The sequence below is a fragment of the Esox lucius genome, chromosome 17, assembly GCF_011004845.1.
Source record: "Esox lucius isolate fEsoLuc1 chromosome 17, fEsoLuc1.pri, whole genome shotgun sequence".
NCBI classification, from domain to species: Eukaryota; Metazoa; Chordata; class Actinopteri; order Esociformes; family Esocidae; genus Esox; species Esox lucius.
The window spans coordinates 47888559-47905364 of record NC_047585.1 but is presented as its reverse complement, the minus strand read 5'-3'; the positions used below and the strand labels follow the sequence as shown (position 1 = coordinate 47905364).

General features: G+C 40.5%; 1 protein-coding gene across 8 annotated transcripts in view; it reads right to left on the bottom strand.

Annotated features, from left to right (window-relative positions):
• Positions 1 to 9958: 9958 nt before the first annotated feature.
• Positions 9959 to 16806, bottom strand: part of grip2b (glutamate receptor interacting protein 2b) — a 399250-nt gene continuing 392402 nt past the window's right edge. For all 8 annotated transcript variants that reach the window (XM_034287202.1, XM_029113935.2, XM_029113936.2 and 5 more), the window contains 2 exons: positions 16047 to 16193; positions 9959 to 11127 (listed from right to left, as the gene is read on the bottom strand). In XM_034287202.1, the coding sequence (XP_034143093.1) occupies positions 10897 to 11127; positions 16047 to 16193 (378 nt within the window). In that variant the 3' untranslated portion in view covers positions 9959 to 10896. The remainder of the gene's footprint in view (positions 11128 to 16046; positions 16194 to 16806) is intronic.

Below are 16806 nucleotides of genomic sequence, written 5' to 3'. Positions count from 1 at the left end.
CACCTTGGCTTTGTGCAGTCATGGTTTTTACATTTATAGTGCTATTTTTAGTAAGCATTCTTTTCTTTGATAGATGACATTTGTAATTTGACAAATTTGTGAGGGAAAATAAATAAACATCTTTAAATGTTTTACTGTGTGATTATTTCATTGTTTTGGATGTTTTATATGTATGCAGTAAGACAAAACAGAGTGTGGTATATTTCCCCTAAACCAAGACTCACGGTGGTTCAATGCTGAATGCCTGGATACAGCCCTTGGCACTATTCACAATACATGGCAGTATATTACTCCTGCCGTGCCTTTTTACTGTTATAAACTGGTTACCAACAACTGCAACTGTAGAAAGTATTTGTTTTGTCATGCCAGTCGTATACTGCCTGATATACCACACCTTTCAGACAGTCCGCGCTGTCAGCATTCAGGGCTCAATACATTCATTTAAATGTCTGATATACCACACTTTTCAGTCAGTCTGCATTGTCTGCATTCAGGGCTCAAGACATTAATTTAAATGTCTGATAAACTATATCTTTCAGCCAATCAGCAATCATGATTTAACCGACAATGTTATTTTTAGATATCAACATTTTGCTGGCTTTCTTCTTTGTTGCTGTTGTTGTGGAGGTAGGTGTAGCAGTGGGAAGGGAGTGCTTATGTATCAACCCTAGCCAACAGATATAATGTACCTGGGTTAAATACTGTCTGATATACAAACTGTTACAGAAAATCTGCTTTAAATACCAAACCTACCTGGTTTGTACTGCTATTTAATTTGAGGGGAATTCTGATGTTCTTGATTTGTAAATCAGTGACCCACAAACTTGGATCAACTCACTTTCCACAATTACACTATGACAAGAGGCTTGCCTGGCATTTACAGTAGACACATATGTGGTGCTAAAGTCTTTTCTCCTAATCTTGTCCACATTTTGATTTTGGCCACAACTGTGATCAGATTGTATATGTTAGACTGTATAGTGTTAACAATCAAGATCAAGAATCCTAACTAGCTGCTAGAATCCTAACTAGAACAAAAAAATTTGAACACATTACTCCTGTCCTGGCATCCTTACATTGGCTGCCTGTTAGGGTTAGGGCTGATTTTAAGGTTTTATTGTTAACCTATAAATCAATACATGGACTTGCTCCTACTTACCTTGCTGAAATGATCCAGCCATATATACCTACACGTAACCTTAGATCGCAAGACGCAGGCCTTTTAATTGTACCTAGAATTTCTAAACAAACAATTGGTGGCAGGGCCTTTTCTCATAGAGCTCCACTCCTGTGGAATGATCTGCCAATTAAGGTTAGAAATGCAAACTCAGTGCAAACTTTCAAGTGTCTACTAAAAACTCATCTCTACAGCACGGTTTATAATTAGGTGTAGCCTGGCCCGGGGGCGTGAAGGTGACCAGTAGGCTTGATACTGTCCACCCTTGCTGTCTTGCCAGGTGGGCTCTCGTCGCCACTGGGATGCCCTCCCTCCAATGCCCTTCGGGGGAAGAGTCACTGGCTTGTTGTTGACTCTCTATTGCGCACTTGTGCAGTTGGGCTGTACGCTACTAGCAATACTCGGCCCTCATTCAGCGGGGTTGTGGTTGGTGGGTGTCCCTTTGGTTGATGCCTGGCAATGTGGTTGGATTGATTTCCTGCCTGTTGGGCCCTGTCCGGGGCCTCCCCCGGGTAGGGCCACAGTGTCACCGGACCCCCCCGTCTCAGTTTCCAAGGTGTTACGCTGCTATATTATTGTGCTGGGGGACATGAGGGATGTACTACTAACTTTTCTCAGTTTCCTCCAATTTTAAATTTTAGAAGGAGATGAGGTCCTGGTCCACACCTGCGGATTACCTGGTTTGGGGGGACCGTTGCTGTTCCTGTCCTTGTCCACCTGGTCATACTTCTGACCTAGTCTAAAATCAAATATACTCTGGATTTAGCCAAGAGAAATGTATTTATTATTCCAATTGGACTCTTAATATCTCACCCGGCACAGCCAGAAGAGGACTGGTCACCCCTCTGAGCCTGGGTCCTCTCTAGGTTTCTTCCTAAAATTCGACCTTCTTAGGGAGTTTTTCCTAGCCACTGAAATTCAACACTACTGTTGTTTGCTCCTTGGGGTTTAAGGCCGGGTGTCTCTGTAAAGCACTTTGTGACAACTGCTGTTGTAAAAAGCGCTTTATAAATAAATTTTGATTGATTGATTGATTGATTTGATCAAGTTTAGATCAAGACGAGATGAGTGCAAAGTTATAAACTAGGCTCAGGAAATGTTGCTTTCTATACATAAAGCTGCAATGGTTGTTCAATTGTTTTTGATAAGATTTGTCTGCAGTTTGGTTAGGCTACTTGCTTCAGACAAGTCACATGATAAAACACATTGATCTGAGCCTGTATTCACAATGCATATTGAAACAAGAGTGCTGATCTAGGTTCTGAACTAGGTCCAGATTTCTTCCTCTTTCCAGCACTAACTTTGCTGGGAGCTCCCTTGATTACAGCTTACAATATGGTTGTACCACCTTGCTAGCGAAAGATGAATGCACTAACTGGAAGTAGACTGTACATTTACATTTCATAACCATGTTTAAAAAGACCGTCAGAGAATTTCAGATTTTATTAGGACCCACGTTAGCTGGTGCCAAAAGGTGCGTAAAACTCTTCAACCAGAAACATTAAACATTAAGAAATAAAGCAGGCAATACCTATACACAGCACTCGTGCTCAGTGAACACATGACATTTTCCCTGACTGGAGTGTTTTGCTAGCCCTGAGGAAGACAGTCCACTTAAAGTAAACCCATATTATTCCTAAATTTAAGTTTAGTTTTCCATTCTCCATCTGCCAGCAATCTCCAGGAATAGCTTTCCCTGCCCAGAATATCTTTTTGGAAAGAAATGGCCTTTGTGATCTGTAATAACAATAATAAACCCTCTTGTGTTCATCCCATATTAAACTCATATTGGCAGGAACACATCATTCACATGGTTATAACTGTACAAAACAGAAAGTTTTTTTCTGTCACTCTCTGGTCCTCGGTCTCAATCTCTCCCACACTTTATCTCTCTGTCTATTGCTCTCTATCACTGTCTTTATCTGTGTCCATCTCTCTGTCTCCCTGTCTGCTATCTGCCAGTCTGTGTGCCTCTCTGTCTCACTCAATATAATGGTTATTGTAGTGTATGAAATATAACACATTATCAACCTTTAAATATTTGTTTAAATATTTATGCAATTTTCTCACAGATTTTGGGATATCCAATTTGTGGTAAAGGCCATGCTTCATCAAAACAACTCCAAACAGATTCAGACAGAGTAAATGTCTAAGATTTGTCCAAGACAATTCTGCTGCCATTTTGTTTCTTATCACACTCTGTTGATACCTGGCACTACCTTGCATATTTTGCTTTATTTTAAGATGAAGGGAGAAACAGAGCTGAACAATGGATTGACCCTTTCTAGCTTCCCCTTTATGTAAATTATGTTGCTTTAATTATACCAAATTATTAATTATTTCCTCATGTTTAGAATGTTGTACGAACTTCACATATAGATGCATCCATCCCTTTTCGATGTAGTTAGCCTTACACTGAGCCACAGCAACTTGATTATTCACACTGATGTGCGAATTGCATCAGTTTTCCTATAGTAGCTCCTCACAGACTGAGGGAGGTGAATGAGGAGACCTCTCAGCAAGAAATGATGTTGAGCCAATTAGGGAGTGTGCTATGCACACAGGAATGTCAGCTGAAACCAGTCCAGAACTGCTACAAGGTCCCCAAACTAGGAGACTTTTCATCAGAATGGTGAACCAATGGGACCCGGCTGTTTCCACTGTGCTAGCAGGCAAGGAGAGGCAGGGGAAATAAATGGTGGAAAAACACTTATCTAACCTCATTTTATATGTTTATGCAGAAAGAAATACTCAGACTTTGAAGGATAAACCCCACAACAACCACGAAAATGTTTACGTTATTGTAAGATCAGAAAATCCATTTAGAAGAGATTGTCTGTGCGTGATTTTGCGTGTGTTAGTGTGTCTGTGCTTGATTTTGTGTGTGTGTGTGCTTTCCCTGTGAGAAAGCTTATCTTCATGTGTAAAGATTATTTTACATTCACCTCTGCACTACCTGGACAGGTTTCAAGCTGTTAGAAAAAGAAGGATGAAGAAATAATGAAATGTTTAAAAAAATGATACCCCACCTGTGTGTGTTGAGGGTTAGGGTTAATTTCTATAACTCTTCAGTCTATTATTGTTCTGAGAAATTGCCAAGTAACTGAAGATCTCATAGAATGTTGGGTACTACTCCCTTCACAGAACATCGCAAACTGTCTCTAACCAGAATAGAAAGAGGAGTGGGAGGCCCTGGTGCACAACTGAGCAAGAGGACAAACACATCAGTGTCTAGTTTGAGAAACAGACACCTCACAGGTCCTCAACTGGCAGCTTTATTTAATAGTTCCCACAAAACACCAGTCTCAATGTCAACAGTGAAGAGACGACCCGGGACGCTGGCCTTCTGGGCAGAGCATCCCAGATGCAGAGCATCTTCCTCTGTCCGGTGTCTGGGATTTTTGGTCCATCTCAATCTTGTCTTTTTATTGGCCAGTCTGACTTTTGGATATGACTTTTTCTTTCCAACTTTGCTTAGAATGCCAGAGTCGCCTCCACTGTTGACGATGATATTTACATATAAACACAGCTTTCAAATCTGTTTTCTCTCACTCTCTGTCATCTTCATCCGCTTATCCGGTATCGGGTCGCGGGGGCAGCAGCTCCAGCAGGGGACCCCAAACTTCCCTTTCCCGAGCAACATTTGCCAGCTCTGACTGGGGGATTCCGAGGCGTTCCCAGGCCAGTGTCGAAATATAATCTCTCCACCTAGTCCTAGGCCTACCCCGAGGTCTCCTCCCAGCTGGATCTACCTGGAACACCTCCCTAGGGAGATGTCTTGGTGGCATCCTTAACAGATGCCCGAATCACCTCAACTGGCTCCTTTCGATGCAAAGGAGCAGCGAGCAGGCCAGAGTACACACAAATTAAATTGAGTTGATGACCTTCACAAACCAGACAAGGGCAATAAAAAATACCTACACACATGAAAATACTCTCCTCCACTATTAGGGAAATAATTAAGAAATGTAAATCAACTGAAGAATTGATGAACCTGCCTGATGGAACACCTCCCTAGGGAGAAGTCCTGGGGGAATCCTTAACAGATGCCCGAACCACCTCAACTGGCTCATTTCAACGCAAAGGAGCAGCGGCTATACGCAGAGTTCCTCACGGATGGCTGAGCTTCTCACCCTATCCATAAGGGAGAAGCCAGCCACCCTTCTGAGAAAACCCATTTCAGCTGCTTGTACAAATCAGTTTTAATATGTCTTAAATACATATAAACACAGCTCTGGACAAAATTAAGAGACCACTGCAAGATTATCAGTTCCTCTGGTTTTACTATTCTTAGGTAAAATTAAGAGTTTTGTTTTATTCTATAAATTACTGACAACAGAACTGCCAAATTCCAAATAAAAATATTGTCATTTAGAGTATTTATTTGTAGAAACTTACAACTAGTCAAAATATCTAAAATAAGATGCATTGTTTTCAGACCTCATGTACTGCAAAGAAAACATATTCATATTGGAGTAACCCTGATTTTTAATCACTGCTTTCATGTGCCTTGGCATGCTCTCCACCAGTCTGTCACATTGTGGTTGGGCTCGGATTTGTTTGATGGCATGTGACCATCCATCTTCCTCTTGATCAAATTCCAAAGGTTTTCAATGGGGTTCAGGTCAGGAGATTGAGCTGGCCATGACAGGGTCTTGATCTGGTGTTCCTCCATCCACACCTTGATTGATTGACCTGGCTGTGTGGCATGGAGCATTGTCCTGCTGGGGAGTTGGGGAACAATGTCAGACCAGAAGGAAGCAGGTGTTCTTCCAGGGTAACATTGTACTTGGCTTGATTCATGCGTCTTTCACAAAGACAAATCTGCCCGATTCCAGGCTTGCTTAAACATTCCCAGATCATCACCAATCTTCCACCAAATTTCATAGTGGATGCGAGACACTGTGGCTTCTAGGCCTCTCCAGGTCTTTGTCTAACCATTAGACGACCAGATGTTGGGAAAAGCTGGAAATTTGACTTGTCAGAGAAGATGACCTTACTCCATTCCTCTACTGTTAATCAATTGTTGATTGACATTCGTATGAGTTGACAGTCATCTCAGTCAGTGGACAGTCGTTTTGGCCCTCTGCCAGTCTGTAGCTTTGTTGTCCCCAATGTCTGTTGCTTGACCTTGTTCTTATGAACCGCTGTCTTTGAAATTTTCAGGATAGAAGCAACCTGACGCACATTGTATCCCTCTGCCAGTAAAGCCAGAATTCAACCCTTCTTCTCAAAGCTTTTCTTTTCAACTCTTTTGTCATGTGGAATAGCAGGTACTACAATTTTTTTTCCAGCTGGTACTATTGCAAGACGATAGTGATTACCACAGCAGTGATTTTTATACCTCATTAAATTAGATTTGGTTCAGGTAATCACCTAATCAGTACCTCGTTAAAATAAAATTAAGTGTGCCTGTGTTGGAATTTAACAGACACTGGAATGGAATGGCTGCCATACATGTAGAGATGCTGATTTAAGAAAAATTACGAGTGGTGTCTTAGTTTTTTCCAGAGCTGTATATATACTGCAGTAAAATCTCATGTCTATATATCTGACAGGATGGGTACTTCAACTGCTCAAAGCATGATTTTTTAAGAATTAAAAGAATCAGTTGGGACATGAACAAATACCCCAAAAAGTAGTTATTTAGTTTTTTCAACATCTTTACTTCAAAAACAGGAGTAGCAGTACAGTTATTTAAAAAAATGACAAAACTTAAAAACAAACCATAAAAGTTATGTTTACATTATTAGCCAAATACCATTAACCGTATTTTATATTTATTTTCTTTATTGTGCTTCGGTCCAGTCAGGGAGAAAATATTATATAAAAATACTATACAGAGAATAGAGCTTTAATATTACACATTTAAAAATACACATTATCAATGCCTACATCAATGTTACCTGTTGAAATGCATAGGGATGACCGCATGGAAAACGCCTTAAAAGCTCAAACCTTGAGAAACCCATTTTTGGCCATTTTATATTGCGTAGAAAAACATCCTTCATCTCAAAGTATCATAATTCGTACTACACAGGAAGAAAATACACGCAGCACTTTTTGCATGGATTGAGAAATTCCCTTCCAAAATGTTAGCATCCATTTCAGTAGGAGCAGTTCAGAGCTAGAATCATTCATTTCTGTTCATCTGATCTACTTTTGATGGTTCAGGAATAACATCCTAGAATTAGAAAATAATGCCCTCAAGATTTTTCTGTGTTAAGGACCTAGATATCGGAGTTCCTTCAGGTGATTTGTTACCCTAACCCATCCACCTCAAGAGAAACGCATGATGACAACCATGTCAATGTGTTCCCAGAAGAGGTATTCAAGACGTTCAATTAAGTTAAGAAATGAGAGAAAGGGAATAAAAAGGGTGAGAGAGAGATGGAGAGTTTTTGAGACAGAAAGAGAAAAATGTAGTTGAAAACCACAGAAAAAAAGAGAGCAACAACTAAAAACAACATACAATTATAGAAGAGAGAGAGATAGAAAAAGACTGATACAAAGACAGAGAAAACAGAGAGACAGATGAAGAGAGAGAATAAGTGAACGATAAAGAGAAGCGGTGTACAGAGTTGTAAGGTCAGACAGGCCTGTAACATGACCAATAACACCAGTCTGAACAGACACTGATTGTTCTCCAAACTCTCCAGGAACAAAGAGTGCTTTCTACTTCATGGCAAACATACTCAGCTGGTGCTCTCTGTCCCAAATACCACCATTTTCCCTATATAGTGTACTACATCTTACAAGAGAAGCATATGGGCAATAAGGTGCCATTTGGGACGTATGCTGGGCCAGTGACATCATTTGAACAAATCTTTTGATAAATATGAGTAAAAACTGTTTTGGCAAGAATAAGCGTTGTGGCACTGGGTCCAAGATAATAGACTCAGAAATAGGTTTTAAGATTAGCCAGGAATGTTACTGATCATATTAGAGGACTTCTAAACATACTCTTCTGAATAAGTCCTCTTTCTGAATAACAAGCTATAAGAGCTAATGGGCTAGAATGAGGGCTAGAATGTTACCAATGTATTGAGTGAAAACAAAGGACACTTGAGCTCCAGACAGGAACAAACCTGTCACCATTAGCCAACACAAACAGACCTCCTACTAAGTCTGTTACTTTAACTAGTGGCTGATTCATGATCTCAAAGGAAGTCTGTACATTGTCCAATCTACACTAGTTTGCTAATATGGGATATTGATGGATACTCAGGCTGCTGCAGAATGTTTTAGGCCCAGCTTGTATGTGTTGATGGAAACGACAATTGTATTTCATTTATTGGAATTCTGTTTCTTCCATCAATTGTTTTTAAATGTACAGAGACAGAGAGATGTGATCTCTTCTCCCTTGTCTGTGATTAATGACTGTTCAATCTTATTTTACATCAATATTGAAACAAGAAGGGGTGAGATTTCTATACCATTACTTATTTAAAAATAATGTTGCTAATTTAGAGAGTTGTTCATCGGGCCCCAAATAAATACATTTTGACTGAAACAGTGCAGAATTAACTGGAATGGCCTCCAGTAAGAGAAGTAAAATGATTGAAACAGTGCAGAATTAACTGGAATGGCCTCCAGTAAGAGAAGTAAAATGATTGTGTCCCCTAATAAATTTTGCGTCCTAACAAACATGCCACTTGCTTTGTCGTTATTAGCCACTAAAAACCCTTTTCTGACTTAAGCTAAGTTGACTTAAAGTAGGTTTAAATACAAAATTAACATACTTCCAGTTAGTCTATGTTTATTGATTTGAATCCATTTAAGATCCAGTCATCTGAGGTATGAATCGGTCCTGGTTTGTTTCTACCAATATGTATTATGAGGTTGTTATTTTATTATAAAAGGTTGTTATTTTAATTTCATGTGTTGTTTAACTGAAAGGCCTCAGTGTCCTCTGTGCTGTCCCTTTTAAACAGCAAGTCTAAGTGCAGTTTTTTCCTAGTGCTGTTATATTAGGCCCAAGTGTGCTCTTCAGGGGTAGGTGCGTCTAAAATAGCCCCGGCTATTTCCTGCGTTGGAAACCTTTGTAATATTTGGCTGGTAGAGGTGGGGGACTGGAATCTTGGCTTCCGTTTGGTTCGGAACAAAAAGGACGTCATGTGCCCTCCAATTCCAATATGGCAAATTATGTTACGTTGCGTTACCTGGTCCCCAGTAGAGAGGATTATGTTACGTTGCGTTACCTGGTGCCCAGTAGAGAGGATTATGTTACGTTGCGTTACCTGGTGCCCAGTAGAGAGGATTATGTTACGTTGCGTTACCTGGTGCCCAGTAGAGCGGAAAGAGATTGTCGACAGAAAACCCCCGAATTATAAAGAAAACCCATATATGATTTTAGTTGTTGAAAATGTGTAGTTTGATGGAATCCTAAATACGTTTGGCCAAGATGGTGAAATACAAAAGCACATCAATCAGTAGTTGAAAAACAAAAGAATATTGCACAATAAATAATCATCCTGCCCTTGACTGACGTCCAGGTCATGTGACCATATATAAAGTCTACAGTACCAAACAGCACCTGTGTTTTCTCCCCATCAGCATCATAGCAGCAAACTTTCTATCCAGTGGATTGGCCTTCTTAGTCCCTTGAGTGAAGACCCAAACAAACACACAAACATGAACAAAAAACAAGTTACATTAGGTCAACTATTTCCTCTTCTTATTCTCTGTAAGGGGTTGACACTGGCAGAATGGCAACACATGAAACACAAGACTTGGGTTAAAAATTAATCAATAAAAATGTCTTCTATTTCATTTTTTTTATTTTTTTGCACCATGTCAGTGGGGCTGAAGACACTTTTTTTTCTCATTGTTTGGGTGTTCTGTCACTGGAAGGATTGTATTTGGGTGTTCTGTCACTGGAAGGACTATATTTGGGTGTTCTGTCATTGGAAGGACTGTATTAGGGTGTTCTGTCATTGGAAGGACTGTATTAGGGTGTTCTGTCATTGGAAGGATTGTATTTGGGTGTTCTGTCATTGGAAGGATTGTATTTGGGTGTTCTGTCATTGGAAGGATTGTATTTTGGGTGTTCTGTCACTGAAAGTACTGTATTTTGTATTTGTTGGTATAAATCCAGCCAACATTGTTAATGTCTGCAGCTACGTGTCTGTGGCTCTGAGTTTGTAGCTCTGTCTGTTGTTCTGAGCATAATCACAGACCCAGGGATGTAGCAAACATAAAATGTATGTAGGTACTGTGCTTTTTTTCACAGGTCTGTGGCTCATGTCGGTATTAATGAGTCAGGGTTCCATAATTATAGTCTGTCTCTGTGTCTGTAGTTTTTTGAGTCACATGTCCATGGTTCTGATGTGTGGCTTGTGTCTGTAGCTAATTTACATATCCATAGTGCTGGTTGAGTCTGTGCTCAGACATAGTTCTGTCTGTAGCATCTTCTTCAAATTAAAAAATTACATAAAAGGTTCCTCAGTTTAAATCTTCAGTTCATTGAGAAGTATTTGAAATTAGATGTTGTTTATTCAAATTGTGAACTGTTATTTCATTTTATTCACAGGACTGAATGACTTCAATTTGACTTGACCCCACCCTGGGCAAAGGTCCATGGTTCTAGAGTTCTGGAGCTCAGTGTGTCTGGTGTAAGTCAGTGGTTCTGTATGGGCCTGTAATCACAGGTCCATGGTTCAGAGGTTCTGGAGCTCAGTGTATCTGGTATATGTCAGTGGTTCTGTATGGGTCTGTAATCACAGGTCCATGGCTCTGGGAATGCTGTTGTTGTAATGATGATGGTCTCTGCTATTGGACTGCAGTGCAGAGATGAGTAGACCGTGGTCCTGATCCAGACAGTCCTGGTCTTGGTGCTGTTGCTGGTTTAGTGGGTTCCTACTGATCACCAGCTCCAGTTTGTCCCCTGCCTCAGTGATCAGAGGAACGGCCAGGCAGCAGTCAAAGTCCCTGGTGCGGACATGGTTCACCTTCAGGGTGAAGAAAGAAAAGAAATTAACATTCACAGATTTCAAAGTGGGAATCTGCAGTTGAAACAATAACGAGGTATTTTCCCCGTTCCTGATTCTGTAAAACTCTGAAGGATGTGTTTCGAAAAATATAACCACTCTGGAAAGTATGGACAAAAGCTATACAGTGGGGAGATTTGGGGAGTATTTGATACACTGCCAATTTTGCAGGTTTTCCTACTTACAAAGCATGTAGAGGTCTGTCATTTATATTATAGATACACTTCAACTGTGAGAGACGGAATTTAAAACAAAAGTAATTAATTTGCATCTTTTTGCATGACATAAGTATTTGATCACCTACCAACCAGTAAGAATTCCGGCTCTCACAGACCTGTTAGTTTTTCTTTAAGAAGCCCTCCTGTTCTCCACTCATTACCTGTATTAACTGCACATGTTTGAACTCGTTACCTGTATAAAAGACACCTGTCCACACACTCAATCAAACAGACTCCAACCTTTCCACAATGGCCAAGACCAGAGAGCTGTGTAAGGACATCAGGGATAAAATTGTAGACCTGCACAAGGCTGGGATGGGCTACAGGACAATAGGCAAGCAGCTTGGTGAGAAAGCAACAATTGTTGGTGCAATTATTAGAAAATGGAAGAAGTTCAAGATGACGGTCAATCTCTCTCGGTCTGAGGCTCCATACAAGATCTCACCTCGTGGGGCATCAATGATCATGAGGAAGGTGAGGGATCAGCCCAGAACTACACGGCAGGACCTGGTCAATGACCTGAAGAGAGCTGGGACCACAGTCTCAAAGAAAACCATTAGTAACACACTACGCCGTCATGGATTAAAATCCTGCAGCGCACGCAAGGTCCCCCTGCTTAAGCCAGTGCATGTCCAGGCCCGTCTGAAGTTTGCCAATAACCATCTGGATGATCCAGAGGAGGAATGGGAGAAGGTCATGTGGCCTGATGAGACAAAAATAGAGCTTTTTGGTCTAAACTCCACTCACCGTGTTTGGAGGAAGAAGAAGGATGAGTACATCCCCAAGAACCCCATCCCAACCGTGAAGCATGGAGGTGGAAACCTCATTCTTTGGGGATGCTTTTCTGCAAAGGGGACAGGACGACTGCACCGTATTGAGGGGAGGATGGATGGGGCCATGTACCACGAAATCTTGGCCAACAACCGCATTGAAGATAGGTCGTGGCTGGGTCTTCCAGCATGACAACGACCCGAAACACACAGCCAGGGCAACAAAGGAGTGGCTCCGTAAGAAGCATCTCAAGGTCTTGGAGTGGCCTAGCCAGTCTCCAGGCCTGAACCCCAATAGATAATCTTTGGAGGGAGCTGAAATTTCATACTGCCCAGCGACAGCCCCGAAACCTGAAGGATCTGGAGAAGGTCTGTATGGAGGAGTGGCCCAAAATCCCTGCTGCAGTGTGTGCAAACCTGGTCAAGAACTACAGGAAACGTATGATCTCCGTAATTGCAAACATAGGTTTCCGTACCAAATATTAAGTTCTGCTTTTCTGATATATCAAATACTTACGTCATGCAATAAAATGCAAATAGATTCCGTCACTCACAGTTAAAGAGTACCTACGATAATAATTACAGACATCTACATTCTTTTTAAGTGGGAAAACCTGCAAAATTGGAAGTGTATCAAATACCTGTTCTCCCAACTGTAGGTATACAAATTACAGTTTAAACCATGTAAAAGATGCAGCGATTTCTGGACGCTGGTTTTAAAATTGGAGCTGTCGAGACAAAAATATCCAAAATGATGAAGATTGTGTACTATGTTATTCATGTGCCGATTCAGGCCCCATTTCATCAAAACCCTTCCCTTTGAAACTTGGAATTTGATATGAACTGTGATATGATAGCAATTCTACTAATAGATTATGCACATAAACAACATATTACACATCCGACCAAAAATTATTATTTTATTAATCGCAAATGTCTCAAACTTTAATGCTGTTGGGTTAGCAATAAATGAATTGCCTCTGTGTAAATTCTGCACTAAATAAATAAACAGATTAATAAATTCATTAAAATGAATGAATAAATAAATTGGTGTCCTATGATGTCCTAGGATGGTTTAGGACGATCTAGGATGGTTTAGTTGGCTAGTGGTCTGTTATGGTCTAGTGGTCTAGGATGGTGTCAGGGAAATTTCATTAACAATGTATTCTTACTGATTAAAGGACTGAGTTCCATTGTTCAAATTGGGAAAGGAATGTGGAAGTGGGGGATCTGATTTTTGCATAGGGGGCATGATTGACTGGTATCGGCTGGTTGTATAGGTATTCGTTAATCTGCGCATCTGTATAACTCATCAGGGCATCTACAGGTGCTGGTCATAAAATTAGAATATCATCAAAAAGTTGATTTATTTCAGTAATTCCATTCAAAAAGTGAAACTTGTATAATGTAAACATTCATTCCACACAGACTGATACATTTCAAGTGTTTTTTTCTTTTAATTTTGATGATTATAACTGACAACTAATGAAAAAACCAAATTCAGTATCTCTGAAAATTAGAATATTACTTAATACCAATACAAAAAAAGGATTTTTAGAAATGTTGGCCAACCGAAAAGTATGAACATGAAAAGTATGAGCATGTACAGCACTCAAATATATCACTCTTATCACATTTTCACTTTTTGAATGGAATTACTGAAATAAATAAACTTTTTGATGATATTCTAATTTTATGACCAGCACCTGTATTGTCTCTCTGGGTTTGGTTGAAACTCTTAGAATTGAAGAAGGGGGGGAGGAGAGTTTGTCCTTGGTGTGAAGTTTAGGTTGTAATAGAACAAAGGGAATGTGTCCTGAGTTGGGGCAGTGGTGCAGGATCTTACCACACCCCTTTTCTTTTCTTAAATACTGTTGATTGACCTGTATTAATTTAGAGACTATTCACTGTTACTTTTTATTTTCGTCTTGCCATCACAATGGTCTAGGACGATCTAGGATGGTTAGGTTTCTTAGTGGTCTATGATGGTTTTAGATGATCTAGTGGTCTAGGATGATTTTAGATGATCTAGAGGTCTAGGATCATCTAGAATGGTCTAGGATGGTCTAGTGGTCTAGGATGGTTTACCCTTCTTTTCCTCACTCAAAACCTTCCTTTTCGAAAGAAAAAGGAATGTGGTCTCTTAATTTTTTTCCGGAGCTGTATATATCATTACAATATAATAATAAATACATTTAATTCTTTTCTTCCTCTCCCTGGTGTGCACATTGTTCAGCAACCCCCATCCTGGGCTGGCCTGGTTATACAGCACATCTACCAGAGCTGCAGGAAGAATTATGTGCAAAGAAAATATCAAAGCCAGCACAATACGATTTGGGGCCTTGCTTGTCTTGGAAGACAACTAGGGAACTGAGAACTGGAAGCAAATAACCCAGGAGTATGTGGCATGTGTGCATAGATTAGCTGTTATCTTGGCTGAGTTTCTGACTGTTAAATGTGAGTTTTTATAGTAAGTATTTCTAGATTTCTTTATTTACCTTCAATATGTGGACTTTATCCAACTGCGGTTTGTGGCTTAATCAAAACCAGAACCATTCTTATATTCAGTTCAAAAAATGTGTTACTATATTTATTCTGTCTCGTGGGTCTGAGCGGTTGTAACAGATCCTTATTAAATTTCATTCCATTATCTTTTTCGTCTGTGTTCTTGGTATGATGGGATGGATGTCATAATAACTGTACGATAATAAAAAATCTTCCCACCGGTGTGGTTGATCTGAACCCAATGCCAACTCCCACCGGTGTGGTTGATCTGAACCCAATGCCAACTCCCACCGGTGTGGTTGATCTGAACCCAATGCCAACTCCCACCGGTGTGGTTGATCTGAACCCAATGCCAACTCCCACCGGTGTGGTTGATCTGAACCCAATGCCAACTCCCACCGGTGTGGATGATCTGAACCCAATGCCAACTCCCACCGGTGTGGTTGATCTGAACCCAATGCCAACTCCCACCGGTGTGGTTGATCTGAACCCAATGCCAACTCCCACCGGTGTGGTTGATCTGAACCCAATGCCAACTCCCACCGGTGTGGTTGATCTGAACCCAATGCCAACTCCCACCGGTGTGGTTGATCTGAACCCAATGCCAACTCTCAGTGGTCCCCACCATCTAACCTGCCTCAGCATGTGTTCTTTGGCAAAAATTTCAATATTATTACACTGATCATTTATTAATTTTATGAGATGGCAGCATTTGTCAATGTTGCTACACTGATCGTTTATTGACTTGATGGCAATCTGTAACCACAGCCACATTGAGCAAGCTTGCAGTGGGGCAGGGAGGCTAACTAAAGAATCACAGTAAAATAACAGAAACATTACTAGTAGATATTGATAGCACATGCTGATTTGTGAGTGTAATAATTTAATATACATTTAACAGGAGCTTTCATGTATGGGAGATCCTGGGAATCAAACTCACTACCCTGACATAACAAGCACCATGTCTTACCAACTCAGCTACATAATTGTCTCTGTCTATTCATGTGTTGTTACAAAAGACATCCAATCTATAGAACTTTGAAGTTATAGAAAACTCTTGTCTATGTCCTGTATATAATATGACTTCCTCTCTATCTGCCACCCGAGGTTATATTTAATCTGTTGGCTAAGTGTCAATCACTGCAGACAGAAAGAGGAGTGTTTGGAAAAACCCTGGTAGTGTTGACATGGTTCTTTCTCTCTTTTCCTTTCTCTCATTTTCAGATATATATACCTACAGTATACTCTCTCCCTCCCTCCCCAGCCTCCCCTCTTCTCCATTCTTCTTTATTCCCTCTATCTCTTTTCCCTCTATCCTTTCTCTGTGGCAGAAAGAGACGTGCAGGTATAAGCAGGTATAAGCAGGGTGTGTAGAAACAGTGAACACCTGTAGGATCCTGTCATATGGTTTGAGACCTGCGCGGTCCGCCGGGCCCTCGGGACGGATCATGTTGACATAAACACCTTTCTCCAGGAAACCATCCGACACGCTGAAGCCAAAGTCATCGCTCTCCGGGTCCTTCATCACCGTCACCTGAGGAATACAGTTTGTTAGTGACCAAACATGTTATTCACCACACATACCATGGCATATAAGGCTGTAGAGGGTGTGGTCTATTTAAACAATAAGGCTAGAGGGGGTGCGGTCTAACATAACCCCCAGGATGCCTTACTGCTATTATGATGGCGTGGCCAACATTATTAAAACAGTTAAAACTACACTTGACAATTGGTCTCATTTACCACAGCTTTCATATGATTTTTTTAAATTAAAGTTAGTTGTTAAGCATGTGCTAACATTCAGACTAAAACCCACAGTTAGTAATTTAACAGATACTTTTGTTCAGAGTTGCTTCTACAGTTATTTATTTAGCAGAACCTCTTATTTAGACTAACATTTACATTCTGTTATTTAACCTATCATTTCATTGCGACTTTTACTGAAATTGTGACAGCTGTCATAATCGTGTGAAACCTTCCTCTGGATGAGCTGCTGTCAGCATGACCAGCGCTTGTGAGAAATACTGCAACTAGGCACAACTTGTAGGTGGGTCTGATAGGGCAAGGTACATAGGCAGATCCATAGGCAGATCCATAAATGAGAGTGTTGTTAGTTAATAATGTATAAATTGGCCTATAATTCATAA